At 35.4% G+C, this 19,291-nt stretch overlaps 1 protein-coding gene across 2 annotated transcripts in view; it reads left to right on the top strand.

The window, feature by feature from the left end:
- The window catches only part of LOC129804656 (EGFR adapter protein-like), a 119,901-nt gene extending 100,610 nt beyond the window's left edge, over window positions 1-19,291 (top strand). The window contains exons 3-6 of one of the 2 annotated variants that reach the window (XM_055852185.1): window positions 12,261-12,590; window positions 13,088-13,664; window positions 17,598-17,872; window positions 18,384-19,291. In XM_055852185.1, the coding sequence (XP_055708160.1) occupies window positions 13,181-13,664; window positions 17,598-17,872; window positions 18,384-18,575 (951 nt within the window). In that variant the 5' untranslated portion in view covers window positions 12,261-12,590; window positions 13,088-13,180 and the 3' untranslated portion in view covers window positions 18,576-19,291. The remainder of the gene's footprint in view (window positions 1-12,260; window positions 12,591-13,087; window positions 13,665-17,597; window positions 17,873-18,383) is intronic. The other variant, XM_055852186.1, reaches the window with a different exon arrangement.

Below are 19,291 nucleotides of genomic sequence, written 5' to 3' on the forward strand. Positions count from 1 at the left end.
ATACTGAAAGCTAAACTCTCAAAAGCCAAAATTTCGTAAGCCAAAATCCCGAAAACCAAAATCCTGAAAGCCAAAATACTGAAAGCCAAGCCAAAATCCTGGAAGCCAAGACAAAATCCCAAAAGCTGAAATTCAAAATTATTAAAACTGTCATAGCCATTCCCATGATTGCACCCATGCTCCAATTTCGTCCCTTTCAGGATTCTGGCCATTCGATATTTTGGCTTCCGGAATTTTAGCTTTCGGTATTTTGGCATTCGGTATTTTGGTCGTCACCGCTTTATACTAACCTCGATAACTGCAACTGTTTAGGAGAAGTCAAGTTATGACCGTTTCCGGTTTTAGTTACAAGGGTTTCAGGTTTCTGAGGTTTCGCGTATCACTTTTTAGGTTCATAGACAACTGACAAAGCTTCTCTATATATAAGTCACCCATTGATGGAAGTTAAGTATTAATTTTTCAATTATTTTAGTCACCATCTTAGTATTTAAAACAGTCGTCAAACTAGAAGTTTAGCCGAGTTCCCCGAAGGTTTCAAAATTCTAAAAAGCAATCAATTTTCTTGGTTTTTCAGAATCTAATACACCATTTTCCTTTCTTAATGTTTCAATCCCAAGTTAGATTTTTCCAAAAAATATCAAAAAATTAAAATTTAAGCAGTTTATCCATATGGCTACGCCTAAAACCCGTATAAGTCACCATTGCTCAGATTCTATTGAAACGATTTAATTTTTAAAGGTAGAAGCTGAAAGGCTTTGAATGTCCAACAATCCTCCTCTTTTCACAAAATATTAAATAGTATAAAAATCTTGAAGTCCTTATAAATTTTATAGAAAATTAGAAAAATGTTTTGTTATTGTAGAAAATAACATAGTGTAAAGTGATACAAGTTGGACATAATGTTACAAGTTGGACCATTCGGCGGTACAAGTTGGACATGGCTTTTTTCTTGATAAATACAGTACAAAATTTGTTTTTAAGCACAAGGAACCAAATTATAAAACTAAAGCATTAAAAATATACAAATAAAAATGAAGTACTAAATTTATCAAGACAAAAAGCCCTGTCCAAATTGTACCATTGTCCAACTTGTACCAATGTCCAACTTGTACCACTTTACCCTAGAACATCAAAACCACATAAGAAATTGCATATCCATCTCTTCTCCTTCCGGATCATCGCATCCTTTTCAAGTTTCTTTCCATTGAGTCGCATGTAACAAGATTATTCAATGGAAAATGACATGTCTTTTAATAAAATATCACATTGATGACTCTCTGCATGGTTTAGATGTGCATCTGATATGCAATCATTCTGCAAAAGACGTATCCTCTAGAGGCAAGAAATTGCAGCCCAAGGGATGTTTTCCTGCAACCTCAAACCCCAACTCAGTTGACATCAATGTCATTCCCAGTGGGAATTGAGGATTTTTCCCCAAGTGTTGACATGCCGAGGAAGAGCTGAGAAAAATCCTCAACGGTTTAAGTATTTGGGAAGTGTGAGAAGTGGTGGAAAAAAAAGTATCAAATTCCATTTGGGTTTTGTACGGTGGGATTGAGTGAAATTGATACCATTTCGCCCTAGATAATGGGCCATCATCCATGTTGATGGGAATTTATGCACTTGGCAATCGGCACATTGTAGCACTCAGCAATCGACAAACATCCTCCTCAAACTCTTTGTTGGTCCATCCAACTTTTGATGGTTAAATTGATTTCGTATTAAAATCCTTGTTGATGGAGTGTTCTGTGGAGTGTTCATTTTGGGCTTTGGCGTCTAAATGGTCCCTGATATCAACCACACTGAATAATATGTGGTTGAGACACGAATAACAATAAACGATTACTTTTAGGAGCTTTTGTTTGCTTTTACACTGTGAGACGAAATAAGAAGCATTTTCATTGTTGATTTAGCAGAAGACAAGTTTAATTTACAAAATTCTGCAATTAAGGATTTCATCGATTTCTATACCCTAACCTTCTGAGGACCAATAAGAGATCAAAACAAAGTAATAATAATAAAGCAAGTTAAATATGGTAAAAGGGAGTAGGGTAAGTGTGCCAAATTTCGGCATAGTTCTATGCAAGCGCTAAAGTCTCAAGTTTGAAATGTAATATATTTAATAGAAATTAATTTTTTTTATTTTTCTACTTAAGGAGTGTTGATTAGAACCTTCTAGACAGTTTATCGTCTTTATTTACTCTAAAATCATTCTTAATAATTTTAAAATGAATAAAAATGTAGACATAGCTTTGGTGCCCTATTTCGGCCACCTTCATCCTCATAGTTAATTGCCCTTCGGGAATTCATCAAATGTCTTTTTCATGTCATCTCGTTTGTCGAAGCTACATTTTTTGTTATTCTTTTGCATTGTATAATCTCTGGAGTATGTAAAAACTAAAAATTCATGAAAATTCGAGGAACAAAAAAGGTGTCCGGAATTGCAAGCTGGCCGGAATTTGGCACACTTACCCTAAATCAGTGCAGTACGTCTCTTATGAGGATGAAACTTTAAACGGAAATATGAAATTGGCATAAATTACGTGAAAACATTATACGTGGATTTTTTTAAATCAAAGTTTTAATATCGAGAAGAATGTTACAGTTGCGAACATAAAAAATTAATGGGAAAAATTGTAGATTGGGTGGCATATGTTCTGACTGACGCTCAATAAAGAATTTAAAAAAGAAAATTCCTGAACATATTTTAATATATCGCAAATATTACGAAATCGTAAATAATTTTCTGGATATTACCAAATATCTAGCAAAGACAAGATAAAAATAAGCACTAATTAGGACTTAGTGAAATAACACTGTTTTCAACTTTATTTTTCTTTAATAAAATAGGGCTTTAAATATTTGTACTTGTTCTTAAGTCTTGTTTGGTACAATTAGTAACTGAGTTGTAAGGTAAATGATTTTTTTCTTTCAATATTTAAATACCAATATTTTCAAATTATTTTCTGGTTTTAAATTTTATGAACTGACCAAAATTTTACTTTTGACATACCAAAATTTATTATCAGTCATGCACTCAAAATTTTGTCAGAAAAACAGTTAATTCAAATTTTTAAAAGCAAGCGTTATTATTAACGTTTTTTCTCTTATTGCATTTCGGCATTTTCTTTCAAAATCACTTAAGTAAAACATCTCAAACATGTTACATAAAATTAGTAAAGTGGATTAATGTGGATACTAAATGAATATTGTTAAACTTTTCTACTGTAACCCCATTCATCGATCTTTCACTTCAAGAACTATCTACTGCAGAACATAAAAAATTCACCATCGAGAGTGGCAAAGGCAATAAAAGAAATATAACCACAGCCAAATAGTGCGACATAAAAGTAAAAGTCCATTCTTTTGACTTTTCGTTTCCTGGGTGATGACGTTTTATGATTAATCGTTGAACGCGCGCGTTCTCAAAAACCTTCCACATGCGAAGCTTTTTATTCCTGGAATGGGAATCATCATTCGTCTTTGATTCCATAAATACATGAGACAGCGTGACAAGCTGGAGGAAAAACACTAAAATTGGGGTTGGGCAGAGACTTTGGGAATAGCTGGAAAGACAATGATGAGGGGGTGTCAGAAGTGACGAAAGCTTCACGCGCCAAAAAGACTTCACTGCGGATGAATTATGGACAAAGATGACATGCAGGGGATTTGCCTCTGGAGAAGAAACCTGGGCAAACATTTCTCCCTCGCAACTTTCATATTGTCATTTGTTACCCAATTCGACATGGTTTCGTCTCAAGACGATGCCCCCTGAAGGAGGTCACACAACCAAGAAATGAATGAGTCACGAATGACTGAGAAAATTTATTAATGTTTCCCTTCAGTCATCAGTAGAACACCCAAGGAAGGGGCCTGTGGTTGGATCAAGAGGATGATTGGTGTGAATAAATTGATGAATTATAATCTACAACGTCTTGGGCCGCTTCAGTACATGAAGAGAATCCAACATTGAAAATCTCATTGCAAAATTTTTCATTATCACTACGCACACTCCAAAAATTTCTAATGGATGATGCGTCTGAAGCGGAAATTTAAATAGGAAAACCACACTAAATGAAGCATAAGCAAATGAGAAAAATGATGAAAGCTGCATGAGTGTCGCTGTCACATAGTAATTTCAACAATTTTTCATTGGTACCCATAAAAGAACTCAGTATTTGCACAATGACGTGACTTGCTTTATGTCAGTTGTGTCTGTTTATGAAATTATTTTTTGAAAAACAAATGAATATCGTTGTTTTAATTCAAACAATGGAGTTTGATTGATGAGAAAAAGCAAGCAACAGGATTCTAACCACAAAAATATTTAAAATAAGGGATAAAGCGTCAGATACTTGTCGAAATACTGTCAAAATCTCGTATAAAGTTTTCCATGTGTTATTTACAAATTGATTTTTGGTTAGCTCTTACAGGTCAAGGAAATTTGACCACCATGCTTTTTAAATTTATTTTAATTGTAATTTTAATTGATTTCGTCTAAACTTACCTTACACCAGTTATGCCTGCTACTGTTTTTTTTGATAATCATAACTTACATTATTTTGAGAATGAAATTAAATAACAGGGTACAAACCATACAAAATAAACTACATATTTTATACTAGTCTAAATAATGTCAGATTCTCGTATAAAGCGTATGTATAGCTTTGCATATGTCTGTGAAGAATTAGGTTTTATTTAAATCTAAATAGTAAAAAATCATAAATACAGTGCTTTCGGAATATATCTAACTGGTCTAACGCTATAGCTCTGCAATTTCGTATAAAGTTGATCAATAACATTGAGAAATTATTTAAAAATCGGCTAATAATTTGGACTAAATTCAGATAGTCTGAAGATATTTCTTTTGGACTTATGGTATTATAGTTTTTACATCACATAATTGTCGTATAAATTTATACTAGTATAAAATTATGACAATAGTGGGAGCACATATGCCAGAAGATTCCTTATAATCCCCGGTTAAGTTTTTAGCTTATAGCCAGCTATATTGTAAACTGACATTTATTTGTACATTTTCTGTCTTAAATATATTTTACACCAGATCAATTGTTTTGAGTTGTATAAATTTTGGATCTGTTCTTAGAGTTAAGTTAATTATCGTCTACAGTTTGCTCAATCAAGTAAAAGGTTCATCAACTGGTTTTTCAAAGTCACTTAGTTACGATGGATAACTCGCCTAATTCATGAAAAATTTGAAAGAGGATAAAATTGTCTAAGGTTAAATGGTATAAAATAATCTACAACACGTCTAAGGCTTAATGTCCAGCTTAGTGTCAAGGTTAATACTGGTATAATCTTTTCCACTAATGAGTCTTGTCTAAATTTTCGGAGCAAATGAAACTTGTTTCGCTTTCTTATGTTCCTCAAGACAATTGACTCTTTCAAATTATAGACCTTAATTGGAATGCATGCATTAGCCTTTAAATTCTGGTTTAGAGATTAATAGTATAGATTTACCTTAGAATCATCAGGTCACTAAAAAAAATCCTGGTAACTTAAAGGGGATTCGAACCCGGGACACTTGCAGGATAGAGCGAGTGCTCTATCACTTGACCCATTGAGAGTGCCCATTAGACTTATACTAATCTAAAAATTCGTAATGCTCAAATATTATTCAGTAATCGGAATAAATCATTTGAAATTTATCAAACTGATCTAATATAATTCGATCGAGGTTATGCTATAATTTCTGACAAATCCCTCAATTGTCAAAGAATATTTAAGATGAGAATAAAATTGTCTAAATCCTCTGGTACAAGTCATCTGGTCTAAGATTATACTAAATACTCCTAATTGGTGTTCTTTCCAAAAATTCTCATAAATGATCTAACAAAATTTTGGATTGGGAATTAAAAGCCGAAAAGTACATCTAACTTATGGCTGTATTAACATTTTTACTGCTCGAAGTCCACATAGGGAGAGCAGCCTTCCACAAAATTTCCACATTACATCCCACAGAGAACACTTTTCTCAACAAATCTTCGAGTTTCACACGATTTCTGAGAAATGTCGTCACGCTGTTTGTCCGTCTGCACGTCTGTCCGTCCTTCTGTCTGTCTGACTGCCAGTCCATCTGTCTGTCTGTCTGTCTGTCCAGAGTAGAACCCAAATGGTTTATGAACCGGTAATGAACTGGTTCATAATAGATAACTGATTTTTTCCGAAATTCAATTGTATTGCTCCAGAGTTGCATTTTGGGAAATGTTTTGACTGAATAATAAAACGGTTCAAATCGCTTTATGAACCGGTAATGAACCAGTTATGAACTGATAAGCAATTTTCGTTCAAAAATGAATTTTATTACTCTTAAAACTATTTTGGGCACTCAATTGGGTCAAGTGGTAGAGCACTCGCTCTATGATGCAAGTGTCCTGGGTTCAAATCTCCTTTAAGTCACCAGGAATTTTTCTGGCGTTAAAGGTATTCGGATAGCATCCAGTAAGCTTCACTGCACTTGATTCCACGGGGCATGGGACTGACAACCTCATCCTGTACAGGAAAAAATAATAATGCATGTCTACAAATATCCTTGCGGGAAGGCCTTGTTCCTTCATGGAATGTTGTGACAGCATTATTATTATTATTATCAGGGGCATGACATTTCCTATGTTTCCCATATGTTTCTAGCGAGCCGAAAAAACTTTTGAGTTTATTAGCTGTTTTCTGTCATTGTAGAATGAATTAGCAAAAAATACTAATACAAAATAAAAGCCAATTTAATAACGAAGAGGCAACCGAAAAGCCTAAATTGGTAACCTATGTAGTTTTGAAGATATCTTTTGAAATGTATACGAAAACAGGGAAAATTTTACGCTAAAACTGGTCGCATTTTTTCAGAGCTAATGTCACCCCCCTGATTATTACTATAAAAGTATTTTGGGGGAGCTTTTGAGCGATTCGCAAAGCCTGGGACACTTTGCCATCCCTTTGTAGTAGAAAAGTGTTTGTTATGATTTTATATTGAAATTAACTCGTCTAAAATTCGTCAATGTAGTTCAAAGCTACAATAATTTCGCCTAATCGCATTTTGTATTTACCATTTTTTTTAAATAGGAGTAAGTCATTTGAACAATCTTATCTTAAATTTTACTAATTTTATCTGAAGATAGAGGGTAGTAACTACCAAAAATTCTCATCATGTCCAATTGAAATTGCAATTAAATTTGGTCTAAATTTACACTAATTTCGTCTGTACGGACAATAATTTCAAAAAAAGACTGTTAAGTACAAGTCAATTTTCTAATAAAATCCAGACGTTTAAGATCTTATAAAATGATATAAATCGTAAGTAGTTTGTCAAAGTAACATAATAGTTTAATTCACCATTTTACCATGCGCTACAAAGTTTCTTCAAATGAAACTCCTCTAAATTTTGCGGTTACAATTTCCCTCTAAAAGCTCTATTACCCAGTCTTTCTCTCAACCAAATTAACTCTCCGGATGTGGATTCTCTTTCTGATTTTCTTTGTAATCAGTTTTGCATACATATTTGAGCAATCTCATCCCTTTGTGGCTCGTTCTTTTGCAGCAAAATGAAACTGTATTAACAGAGATGGGAAATGTGAAATGAAGAAAGTAATTAAAATTGTCTCATTTTCTCTTGTCAGTGATGTAAATTTTGCGGCGAGTTTAAAAAAAAAAGAGAGAGAGACAGGAATAAACCCCGGAAGAAGCTTTTAATCAATAGTATAATGAAATATGCATATAATTGCACAATGAGAATGTCCTGAGGTTGAACATTTGCAGCATCATCGTTTTCTCCCTTATCTCTCAACTGTTGTCTTGTCATCTAAGAAGTTTTCAATGGAAAATTTCTCGTCATCCCGAGAACAAGAGAGTTGGGAGGGTATTATGTATGAATTTTACAAAAGTTATTTTTTATACATTTCTTATTGAACATTTCCTCAAATTTCCATTCAACTAAAAGAGAGAAGATTTCTGCGAAAAATTTGTCAATGGAAGAAGAATGGAATGAAGTTGATCAGGAGGAAGTATTATTTGGAATGCACGACAATGGGACATTATTATCTCTCGCAGCAATTTTTCCGGTCTTTTCGACAATCGCTTTCACCCGCCAAAACCATGAAAAAGCCCCCTATTGAAGGAGCTTCCTCTGCTACCCCTCTAAAAGCTCTCCATTGTTGGAGGGTTGAAATACGGCGGAGAGAAAGACGCAAAGCCACTAAATAGCACCCAAGGATGGCTGGTAGATAATGGAAAAAGGATGAGTGGATTGGAGAATTTTTGTCTCCTTTGGCACGCGATTTGTCGTCATGGATTCCCTTCATTGGCATTTTGGGGGGATCCAAAATCTCTATCGATAGCTCCCCATTGTTACTCAGTGAGCCATTTTTTGGCTGACGATGCGAGAAACTTGCTAATTTATTCACAAAACTCACCATTGTTGAATTGGTTCCAAGAGGTTATTGCAAAGGGGGAAATATCCTAATGGATCTATTGCATCAATTTAAACACAGTAATACTCCAATATTGGACTGCATATGCAAAAAATATTCACAACATTTGGATAGCTTTACATGGAGTGATTAAAATGTTTCCCTGCTTTACCTTTCTGTACGCTTTTCATAAATATTTTTCCATTTGTTCACAAATCCTCAAAGGAGTTTCATAAAAAAAATTTAAAGGCTAAATTTTCTATACCTTTCATCGTAGATACGGGATCCTGAAGGACCGTCAATACCTCTTTGAAATTAAAATATATAAAAAATGATGCCTTCTATAAGATTAACTTCGGTTTACAAAAAAAAACCCATGTAGAGTTGGAACAACTACCACTGAGTTGAGTTAACCTAATAGATATCAATGTTCTTATTACTCTTTTTCGATGTAAATTTCATCTCGACTGAAGTATATGCTACAATGTTTTCAACTTCAGAATATACTTCAGTCAATATGATTTTTGTTTGGCAAAGTTTATATGAAACATGAAAATAGAAACATTTCTTGATATGTCTCATTATATGCATCGTATGCAAGTATTTCCGAATATGGGGACCTCAAGGTTTTGCAAAGTACCCGAACTCACGATTTAGATGTTATACCTCGAAAATACTTTGGAAGCATTTACCTTTTACGGATTTTTAAATTATTTATCGGTTATGATCCTCTTCATTACCGGTCCAGAAACGATTGAAACCGGGTCAGTATTATTGGAAATTCCAAGACCTTTCTATGAGCACAAACCTTATACCATTCGGATGAGAAATGTGGTCTCTAAGAACCTTTTAAACTTTTGACCTTGAAAAACAGTTATTAGGAATGATTTCACGGTATTTTCGTATCAGGACGAAATGTCCGCCTGTGTAATCTCTAAAATGTATCTAAAAATGAAAACAAATCGTACTATGCATGTTAAGGTCCAAGGGGCGGCTTATAGTGGGAGTTCCCGTAAGGTTCTAAGTTTCTATCTCTAATCATATGGGCTCTTGACCGGACGGACAGATAAACAGACGGATAAACAGCGTGACGTAATTTCTCAGAAATCGCCTGAAATGCGGAGACATTTTCAGAAAAGTGGTCCCCCGTGGGGTGGAAGGTGGAATTTTTGGAGGTGAAAAAATTGAGGGATTGGTTACTGCTCTCTCTCTGTGGAATTTTAAAAATCAGATAGAAGACCTTCTTCTGGGTGCGAGAGTGGTGTTTCTTTTCTCAGGAACAAGATGAGACTGAGAACAGAAACACCACTGCCGCACCCGGAAGAATCTCTTCTTCCTTTAAATCTCACTGTGAAGTTAGAGCAGTAAAATAGACCGAACTTCCTTCTTGACTTGTATTGAAGGATCTTTAAATGCCTTACGCGTGGCTGAACCACCTGACCTCGTTGATCATCAGTAGATCATTGTGGACAACCTTGCGTTTCTGCAGAAAGTTCATCCAGATGCGATAAGTGAGTGCATGATGACCTCCTCGTAGCTTATTTATAACACCGGTGATAGTTTTCAGTGTATCGTTTGTTCGAAGGGAAAAGATGTTCTTCCGGGTGCGTCAGTGGTGTTTCTCTTCTAAAGAACAAGAAGAAACTGAAAAGAGAAACACCACTGACGCACCCGGAAGAATCTCTTCACCCTTAGAATCTCACTGTGGCGTTAGAGTAATAAAAATATACCGAACTTCCTTCTTGACTTGTATTTAAGAATCTTTAAACGCCTTACACGTGGCTGAACCACCTGACCTCGTTGATTATCAGTAGATCATTGTAGACAACCTTGCGTTTCTTCAGAAAAATCTTTGAGATGCGATGAGTGAGTGCATGGTGATCTCCTCGTGGCTTTTTATAACACCGGTGATAGTTTTCAGTGTATCGCGTGAAGCCTAATATATTTTTAATGAAGTATGAAAACTGACGTAGTGACTTAAAATTGAAGGCAGGATACAAAAATGTCCCTTCCGGAAGCGTCAGTGAAAATGGATTCAATCCAGAGTTTAATCTATTTCCACTGACGCGTCCGGAAGAGACATTTGTGTCCTGCCTTAAAGCCTAATATATTTTGTACGTAAATTTTTCATATGCAAGAAAAAATAAACATTGAGATTCTTAAATTGGAGTTTATGCAGTCCGGCAGTCCCGTTTCTTTTTCCAATCATTACAGAAGTACCATCTGTTGTGACTGTGAAGATCTTGTGGAGAGCACCATATCATTTCAAACTACTCAATACTTCTTTGAGGATATCAGACCCTTCCTAGTTGTACGCAATGTGTACTAGGGTAGGGTGTGGTCATTATTTATGAACGTTATATACTTATGGACAGCTTGCAGACTGTTTGATGACTGATTTTATGCTTATAATATACTAGTATATGTAATAAGATGCCTAACACTACTTTCAATTAATTGATGCTGATTTACCTGCTTATATGGCTGTGTAACCACGATGGTGATACAGTAGAGTCTCGCTATAGTCCATATTTGGTACCAGATTTGACACTTGGGTCCCTTGGGTCACACTATAGTCCACGTCATTTTTTTTTTTAAATTATCAACTTCTTTTAGTACTGAAATTGCTCGACGGCTTCCACTTTCTTTGCGATTATGGTACTTGTCCTCGCTCTCTTCATTATGGATCACAATTATCACAACTACTCAATAAAGTTTGCTAGAAATATTAAAATAATTATGACAACATTGCATGTCGCGTACTGAAAAACAAAAGCTCAGTGATTTGAAAACAACGGTCGATAAATTGTGGACTATAGAGCGATGGCCTATAGCGGGACTCTACTTAACATTGTTTTCCAATGTTAAGTTTGGTAACTCCTAACCTCAAAGGTGACATAAATTTGTGTCGAAATCAATGAACTGCTCGTTGTTGATTTGATCATTTGAGAGAAAAGAAATGGGTGACAAGCCAAGTCTCTAAAATCTTTCAATTAACTTTTGATTTAATTATATTGCAGATTTTTCTTGTTTTAATCAAAAGAAATCCAGGACAGGAACATGTAAAGTCAATCTTAGAAAAACTATAACACATCATTATATCATATTGTCACTTGCGTCAACCATTGTCGTATCTGCAAGTAATACAAGCAACAGTATAAAAAATGTGGTTTATCAGTTCAGTTTTTTAGGTTATATATATTTTTTTAATTTTTACATTTATTGATATTTTAGATTTAAATATTATCGAAAGAAAATAAAAAAAAGCTTCATTTGCCTCTGCACGATAAACAAAGTAGAAATTAAATACTTTGTTCTACTGAAGACCTCTTTTTCATTTTTTTAGGTTAGGATATTTTAGGTTATAAACGAGAATTTAAGGTTAATGATTTTGTATTTTTTTAAGTATATTTAAAATGTTTCAATCTGAAGTTGGGTCATTTAAGACCTTGTGTCTGTCAATATACCCAGCACTGAGAAAAAACGGGGATTCGATTAACTTTTCTTCCTCATAACTTTAACACTTTTTAGGTGTAAAAATTGATCAACATTTTTAATGTTAATTTTACACCTTTTTAAGGGTAAAATTAACATGAAAAGGGTAACTTTAACCCCTAATACACCTAAAAAGCATAATATTTACACCGATTTCGGATCAATGGGTAAAAAAATATTCCCGGAATGTTATTTTAACTTTTTTGGATTTCTCTCAGTGAGGATACACCCCCCTTGACCATTTTCACGCAGAATTCTTGCACCATTCGGAGTTAATCATTTAAATTAATATCAATTTGTGGGGTTTTTTTTCACAAAATTTTTCTTGCTTTCTTTTCATTTCAGCAGATCTCCATTGTTCGTCGGTGGCTACGGAATCAGAAAGCTGAGGAAGAGGCCACGAAGAGCTGCAAGAAGTGGCGCATTTGCCGGAAACGGAGGGATAATGTGAAGTGCAGTGGAACGGGATGTGAGTCATTGGCAGAGAACGGTGCATCCCGGGAGGATGGGTGGCAGTCGGAGTGCCACTTGCAGAAGCATCAGATTCAGTCGACAGGACGACAAATACTCCTCGGGAGCAAGCACAAAAGGAGGATTTACAGATGCATCAAGCAACTGTTGAGGAGACAATTTAGAGAGAGATTAGCTGAGAAAGACCAAGTCACTTATATCGAGGTAATGCTCACAATTAAACAATCACCAAGTGCTCAACAAATACTTGACTACAGAAAAATGTTTCAATGGCTTTTAAATGGACTAAAATCAAAAAGCAAAGTCTTGAAAAATTTAGGACGTTAAGCTTAAAATTTAAATTAAGACTCAATTGATTTTAACCAAGTATGTGACAAGTTAATTTTTTTATATGGAGGTATTTGAAGCCAATTCCTAAATTGATCTCGGACTCAGCTCACGGTGCTCCGAGGAAAAAAATTATTTAAACAAAAATATTTTATATTTATCCCTCCATATGAAAAGGTATCTTATAATACGGAAAAACTTCTCACTTTTTTGTTATTTAGTGTAACGATCGCGAGTGCAAAAAAATCCCATATAAATTTAAATCGAAGTATGAGAAAGTGGCTTCAAATTTCAGGCAATTTGCCAGGGGCGTGATTTTAACCATTTTCACGATTCTAGCGGTTGATAAGAAGCTAAGAATATGTATCTTGTAGGTTTCTAACAACATCAAAATAATCAACAATAATTTGCGTTCCGCGCCGGCGACCCCAGCCAGGACCCGCGCGTTGAACGGCAACGGCACGGCCATGCAAGACGTGCGTGTCCGCCTGGAGCGTGCGGCTCACGGCTCTCCGCTGCACACGGCGCAGCAGCGACCGGCGCATCTCTTCCAGAAGGCCGGTGTCACGCTCACATGTGATGAAAATGTTAACATCACTGCCATCCGGTCGCCCAGTTCCGAGGAAGACAACTCACCAACGGAGATGAACAACTGTCGGCGTTTGGTGGAGAAACCGCCACTCGTGAAGCGGCTCACAATGGGTCTGCTACGAGCCACAGAGGAGAGCCGGCCCCTGGTACGCAACGCCGGCTCTTCTGTCACCTCCGGATCGACCCACACGATCTGCGATGGATACGTGAATGAGGGCATTTGTGACCCTGAGAGACTCATCTCCAGTAAATTTGGGGACTCGTGCAGGAAGAGCTTGATGTCCATGACGATGGACACAAGGGCTGACAGTCACCATGAGTTCAGCTTCAAGAAGAACTTCCTCAGAGAAACTAGTAGTGGTAAGTTTCTTTCTAACTTCAATCTTAATCTTGAACCAAGGTTCACTGTGGGAGTATTTTTTGATCGATTTTGGTAGAAACATTATATTAGGAACGTTTTACTGTTCGATACGTTCGATATAATACCAAAAATTATGCATTGGTGTGTTTTCTGTAGAGACATATCTAAAAAACTAGACTGTAGAAACCATTCCCAATCGAAAAATCTGGATTTTTTGCTGAAAAAAGAATATTTTTTTCAATAATTTTACAAGATTTTACATAAAAAACTTTATAATGAATATAAGGTTGCGATAAATCTTGGTAACTATCCTTCCAATAATATTCTTTTTTTTTCATATTTATGCGAATATTATTTTTCTTTCACGATTCAATTTTTCTAAACTTAAGTATAATAAGATTAAACTAGTCATAGGAGTTTAAAAATAAAGACGAAAACTCTTTTGGTTTGTTCGTTAAAACGTTTTCTATAATTTTTTTTTTCATTTTCCAAGATCTAGAATAAAATTTTTAAATATTTCCTTATTAAAGATTTTCAAAAATGACAGCGTTTATAGGCAATTTATTTTAAGAAAAATAAATTGTATGAAAAAATGGTTATTTTACGGAAATCTACACTGCATTAGCTTTTCCACCATACAATATTATTGGAAAAACTCTCAATAATTTTCCTGCACTCTGAAATTTCCTGAACTAGGGTAAAGTGGTACAAGTTGGACAGTGGTACAAGTTGGACAATGGTATAATTTGGACAGGGCTTTTCGTCTTGATAAATTTACTACTTCATTTTTATTTGTATATTTTTAATGCTTTAGTTTTATAATTTGGTTTCTTGTGCTTAGAAACAAATTTTGTACTGTATTTATCAAGAAAAAAGCCATGTCCAACTTGTACCGGCGAATTGTCCAACTTATATCACTAATTCCAAATTATACACTTTACCCTAGTATTTATGGCTTAACTGCTCTAATTTCTTTATCAATCACGATTTTTTGGAAAATTTTTACTTAGAATTGGATTATTAAAGATAAATGACCTATTAGGCTCTCAAAAATTTATAAAATTAGTCGCTATTTAGGATTTTGAGACCCTCTGGAACTGGGCTAAACCTCTAGTCTGAATACCGCTAAAGCGTGCCAGGATTTGGGAAGTGTTCGAACTCGTGACTTAGACACTATGCTACAAAAGTACTTTCGCATCACTTACTGTTTACCGGTGTTCAGGATGAACATGAATATCAACCTATTTAAATTATAATTAAGGTACTAATTAAATATCCCGTGAAGGAGATTATTATTTGTAAGTCCTTCAGACTCTAAGTCTCCTTCAAAATAGCATTCAAATTTAAAATAGTCAAACTCATACTAATTGCTGATCAATTGCAGTCTCCTAGAAAGGGCTAGGAAATCAGCTCAATTACGAGGACTTAAAGGACAAGATCAGTCTCATTGCATTTTTTATATCCTTAATTAATAGGACAAGGAGACTCGTCCTTTAAGGACCACTAGGATTAGTTAATATTTTCAAATTACTTTTATCAGTTAATTAGGGTCAAACACAGAAAATTACTCATTTTTTAACGTCAAAATTTTCATGTTTCTAGGACGAATCCTGGGATGAAATTTATACCAGAATATTTGTAAAAGCTTCAAATCCTAGGATTCATCCATAAAATTCAAATAGTGTGTATAGTTTTTCTAATATTAATGAAAAGGTTTTTATCATTTATGGTATTATGTGCAAAGAAAAGATGAAAAATTGCACATCTTTTAGGACAAAATTAACGCATTTAGGATCTAAATTAAGGACCTGGACTAACGGCAAATCATTTTTAAACTCTTTAAAAATAGATTTGCCATATCAGAATTCAAAATTAGTTAATAGTTTAAGAACTATTAAAGATAAAAGATGAGCTGTTTTCCACCCAAGAATTAGGTCACCCGCAAAAGGTGAAAGACGACATGGAAAAATGTAGCAATTCATCAGCAATTTTTGGTAAATAGGAAAATTAAGTTAATGTGTCACCAAAGACACAACAGAAATTATTTAGAAAATATTAAGTTTTAAGTGGGAAATTTAAAATTGTATAAAAGCTAAAGAAATTGTTAAAATAAATCAGAATGAAAAAGCCAGCTTCAACAAGAGTTTCACTCAAGACTTCAGCGGCAGCTACTACAAGTAAGTGCCAAATAATAAGCAGGGCTTAATTATTCTCCTGGACAGGCCTAAGTTCGGCGGCACCATCCCGAGTGCCAACAAGACATCGGCCCCAGCTAAAACTTGCCTAACAAGCGGCAGGTGCAGAGAAGCTCTCGTAGAGCTGAATTAAATAGTTGACGAAGGAGGCGCACCACAGCCAAGTCAGAAGGGCTAGAAACCCTTCAGATTCCCCGGAGAGGCAGCATCCAGGTTGCCATTTTTCAAGTGGCAGTAATAGCCCTATACTTGAGGCTAGAGGCTGTCCAATTGTGGACGCCAGGGGAACGACTTATCCGGCAACTATTTAATTACAGCCTCGTGAGCTACGCAAAAGAGCAAGGAGCCTTTCTGAACGTTTCGGAAAGGATTCTTCCTCTAGGCTAAGCTCTGCTACAAGTCAGGGCTTGGACAACCGGTTCTCAAATGATTTAAACCGATTAGTAAATCACTCAAAAGATCCCCCAAAATATTCAGTTTTAATTGTAATAAAATTAACTTTCGAATAAAAATTACTAATCGGTTCATAACCAGCTCATTACCGGTTCACAATCGATTTGAACCAATATATGAATCATTTAAAACATTGCACAAAATACACATCACGAGTAGTATAATTGAATTTCGAAAAAAAATAGTTGCCGGTTATAAACCGGTTCATTATCAGTTCAGAACCGATTGAAACCGGTTCAGTTTAATTGAAAATTCCAAGACATATCAGATGAGCCCAAAGGTCATACCGTACTTTTGAACCTTTGACCTTGAAAAACCCTTAATAGGAATGATTCCACAGTATTTTCGTATCTGGACGATATGTCCTCCTGAATAGTCTCTAAAAAATATCCAAAAATCAAAACACTCTCACCACGCGTTTCCTAGAAATCCCAAAAAACATGGTTTTTGGTAGTTAAGGGAAGGGTGGAGGGAAATGAGGGGATGTTAATGGTCCCAGAGTCGACTTATGGGAGGTCTCCCGAGGTTCAAAGTTAAAACACTTCAGATATTATTAACATGCTGCCATACTACAGATTACACTTAGAATTATATTGCACTTCAGGTTCCCTCCCAAAGTCAAGGAAATATTTTGCAGTGTATCTTGATTTTCAAGAAATAAACTAAAACAGAGGTGTGCAAAAACCGTTGAAACCGAATTAACGTCAAAATAAGTTTGTTATAGTAGTGTTTTGATCATTGACGTACATATTTCATTTGACGTTTATTCGGTTTCAACGGTTTTTGCACGCCTCTGAACTAAAGCTTTTATAAGAGAAATTTTTATTTTTTTTGGAAGGAGACGGTTTTAAACCGGTTTCATCTCTAAAAACAGGTTTTAAAGCCGTTTCCAAAATAGGGCGGTTAACCGGTTTTTCGAAACCGGTTTACCGTTCTTGGAATCACTAGTGAATGCAGACCAATTTTTTTAGCTCAGTTATTACCCCCTTGGTGATCGATTATCTAGAACCAATTGAGAGCAATCATATGCTAAAAAAATTCAGGAGAGATTTCCCTTTTTAATTTTTCATTGGAATAGCACCATTAGTCCTGATAGAGGTGCCCAACATGAATCCTGTTGCAGGATGAAAGCTCGAACTTCTTCTGTTTCGGTCAAAACTTAGAACTGGTATCACTGGTTCTGATCAACGTTCTTTTTAAATCTTAAAAATTTATCACAGAATCGAGGGACAATTTATTTAAGTACCGTTAATCTTTAACTCATTCTTTATTTTCCCTTTCCAGCTAATTCCAGTCCCAAGATATTCGGGCCATCGCTGAGATCTGACCACCTGAGCCTGGCTGAGCAGAATGAACTGAAGGGAGCTGCATGGTTCCAGGCGGGAATCCCAAGGGAAATTTCTCTAGAAGTGCTCTCAAGACAGAGTCCGGGAGCTTTTCTTGTGCGGCAGAGCAGCAGCAAGCCGGGATGTTTTGCCCTATCGCTGAGAGTTCCTCCACCGGCTCCCAAAGTAGCCCACTATTTGATCCTCAAGACCCCTCGAGGGTACAAAATCAAGGTAAGAAGCATGATTGATACTTTTTTTTAGAGGGATGTCTTCGGTGATTGCCAGTGAAAATATTAGTCACCTTAAGATGAAAAGATTTTTTTGGTTTTGCCCAGAGCTTTCGATCCTGATGGGGATCTTCTTCAGTGGTCAATTAAATTGTCTTTCCAGCGTCTTTCTTAGGGATCGTGTGGTTCATGGAGTTTCAGATCATTACAAGGATGTCAGTGTGGGGCGGTTTTCTTTCTGGAGAACTTTTCTCAATTATTTTTGAACTTTTTCTGTGGTTTTTTTTCTGAGAGAAACTAACTTTTTGTGGCGATTGGTCTTTGTCTCTTTGCCTCTAACTGAATTAAAGATGAAGAAGTGTTTTCATCTTAGGGTGACTAACATTTTCACTGGCAATCACCGGAGTCATCCCTCTAAAATCAATTGCGCCAGTTTATCGTTGAGAGAATTACATGATCGATACACTGTTAAAAGAACCAGCTAAAAGAAAATTCCCTCTTTTCCTGCCTTTTAGGGTTTCACCAAGGAATTCTCATCCCTGCGTGCCCTGATAACCCATCATTCTGTGATGCCTGAACTGCTCCCAGTTCCCCTATCGCTACCGCGGCCGCAGAATATGGCTCCGCCGCGGCGGGATCTCGATGATTTCGACACTTATGGATCTCTCAATGACTTTCGCAAGATGATGGCTGATCTGAACGTCTGAGGGACTCCCGGAAAAAAAAACAACAAACATAATAAACTGACGATTAAACATGTGCCGTGAAATGTGAGATGAAATAAATTCACAAAAAGAATATTTTAGAGAGAATGAACTCAATTTGGTGAGAGACAAGAGTTTTAATTTTTAAATAAGGATTGTGTGAAAAAAATATATATTTCGAAGTATGTAGAAAACCCTATATTAGTAAATTAATGAGTAGAGTAGATTATATTAAGAGGAAAAAAAGTATATTATCTTAAATGTGTTGAAATGTAACGTTTTATAAAGAAGAAAAAGCACTTGTAACCAATTGATGATCATTTATCCAAATTTAAACTATACGAAAAGTGACTTAAGGAGAATACTGACAGAATTAGGGTAATTTTAAGATGGAAGAGACACTTGAGAAATTCATTTGGAGAAAAGGAGAAAAAAATTGTATCAGAAGGATGTTATACTTTTTGTTCGACTGTAAAAAAAAGAAACAACCGAGATAGAAAAGAGTTTTAATAGCAAAAAAAAATTAAAAACTAAAATAATGACTGTGTCTGGTATCTCGGAAGAATGAAAAAAATATATTGCTGTATTGTGAAGAGTAAGAAACCAACCTTGAACTTAAAAAAAAGAATAAAGAGAATCTTCATTAAACTTTAATGTAATGAATCAACTTTTTGTTAAGCTAATCTTTTACTAGTCACAATAAAGAAAATCTGGTTAAC

The sequence above is a fragment of the Phlebotomus papatasi genome, chromosome 2, assembly GCF_024763615.1.
Source record: "Phlebotomus papatasi isolate M1 chromosome 2, Ppap_2.1, whole genome shotgun sequence".
NCBI classification, from domain to species: domain Eukaryota; kingdom Metazoa; phylum Arthropoda; class Insecta; order Diptera; family Psychodidae; genus Phlebotomus; species Phlebotomus papatasi.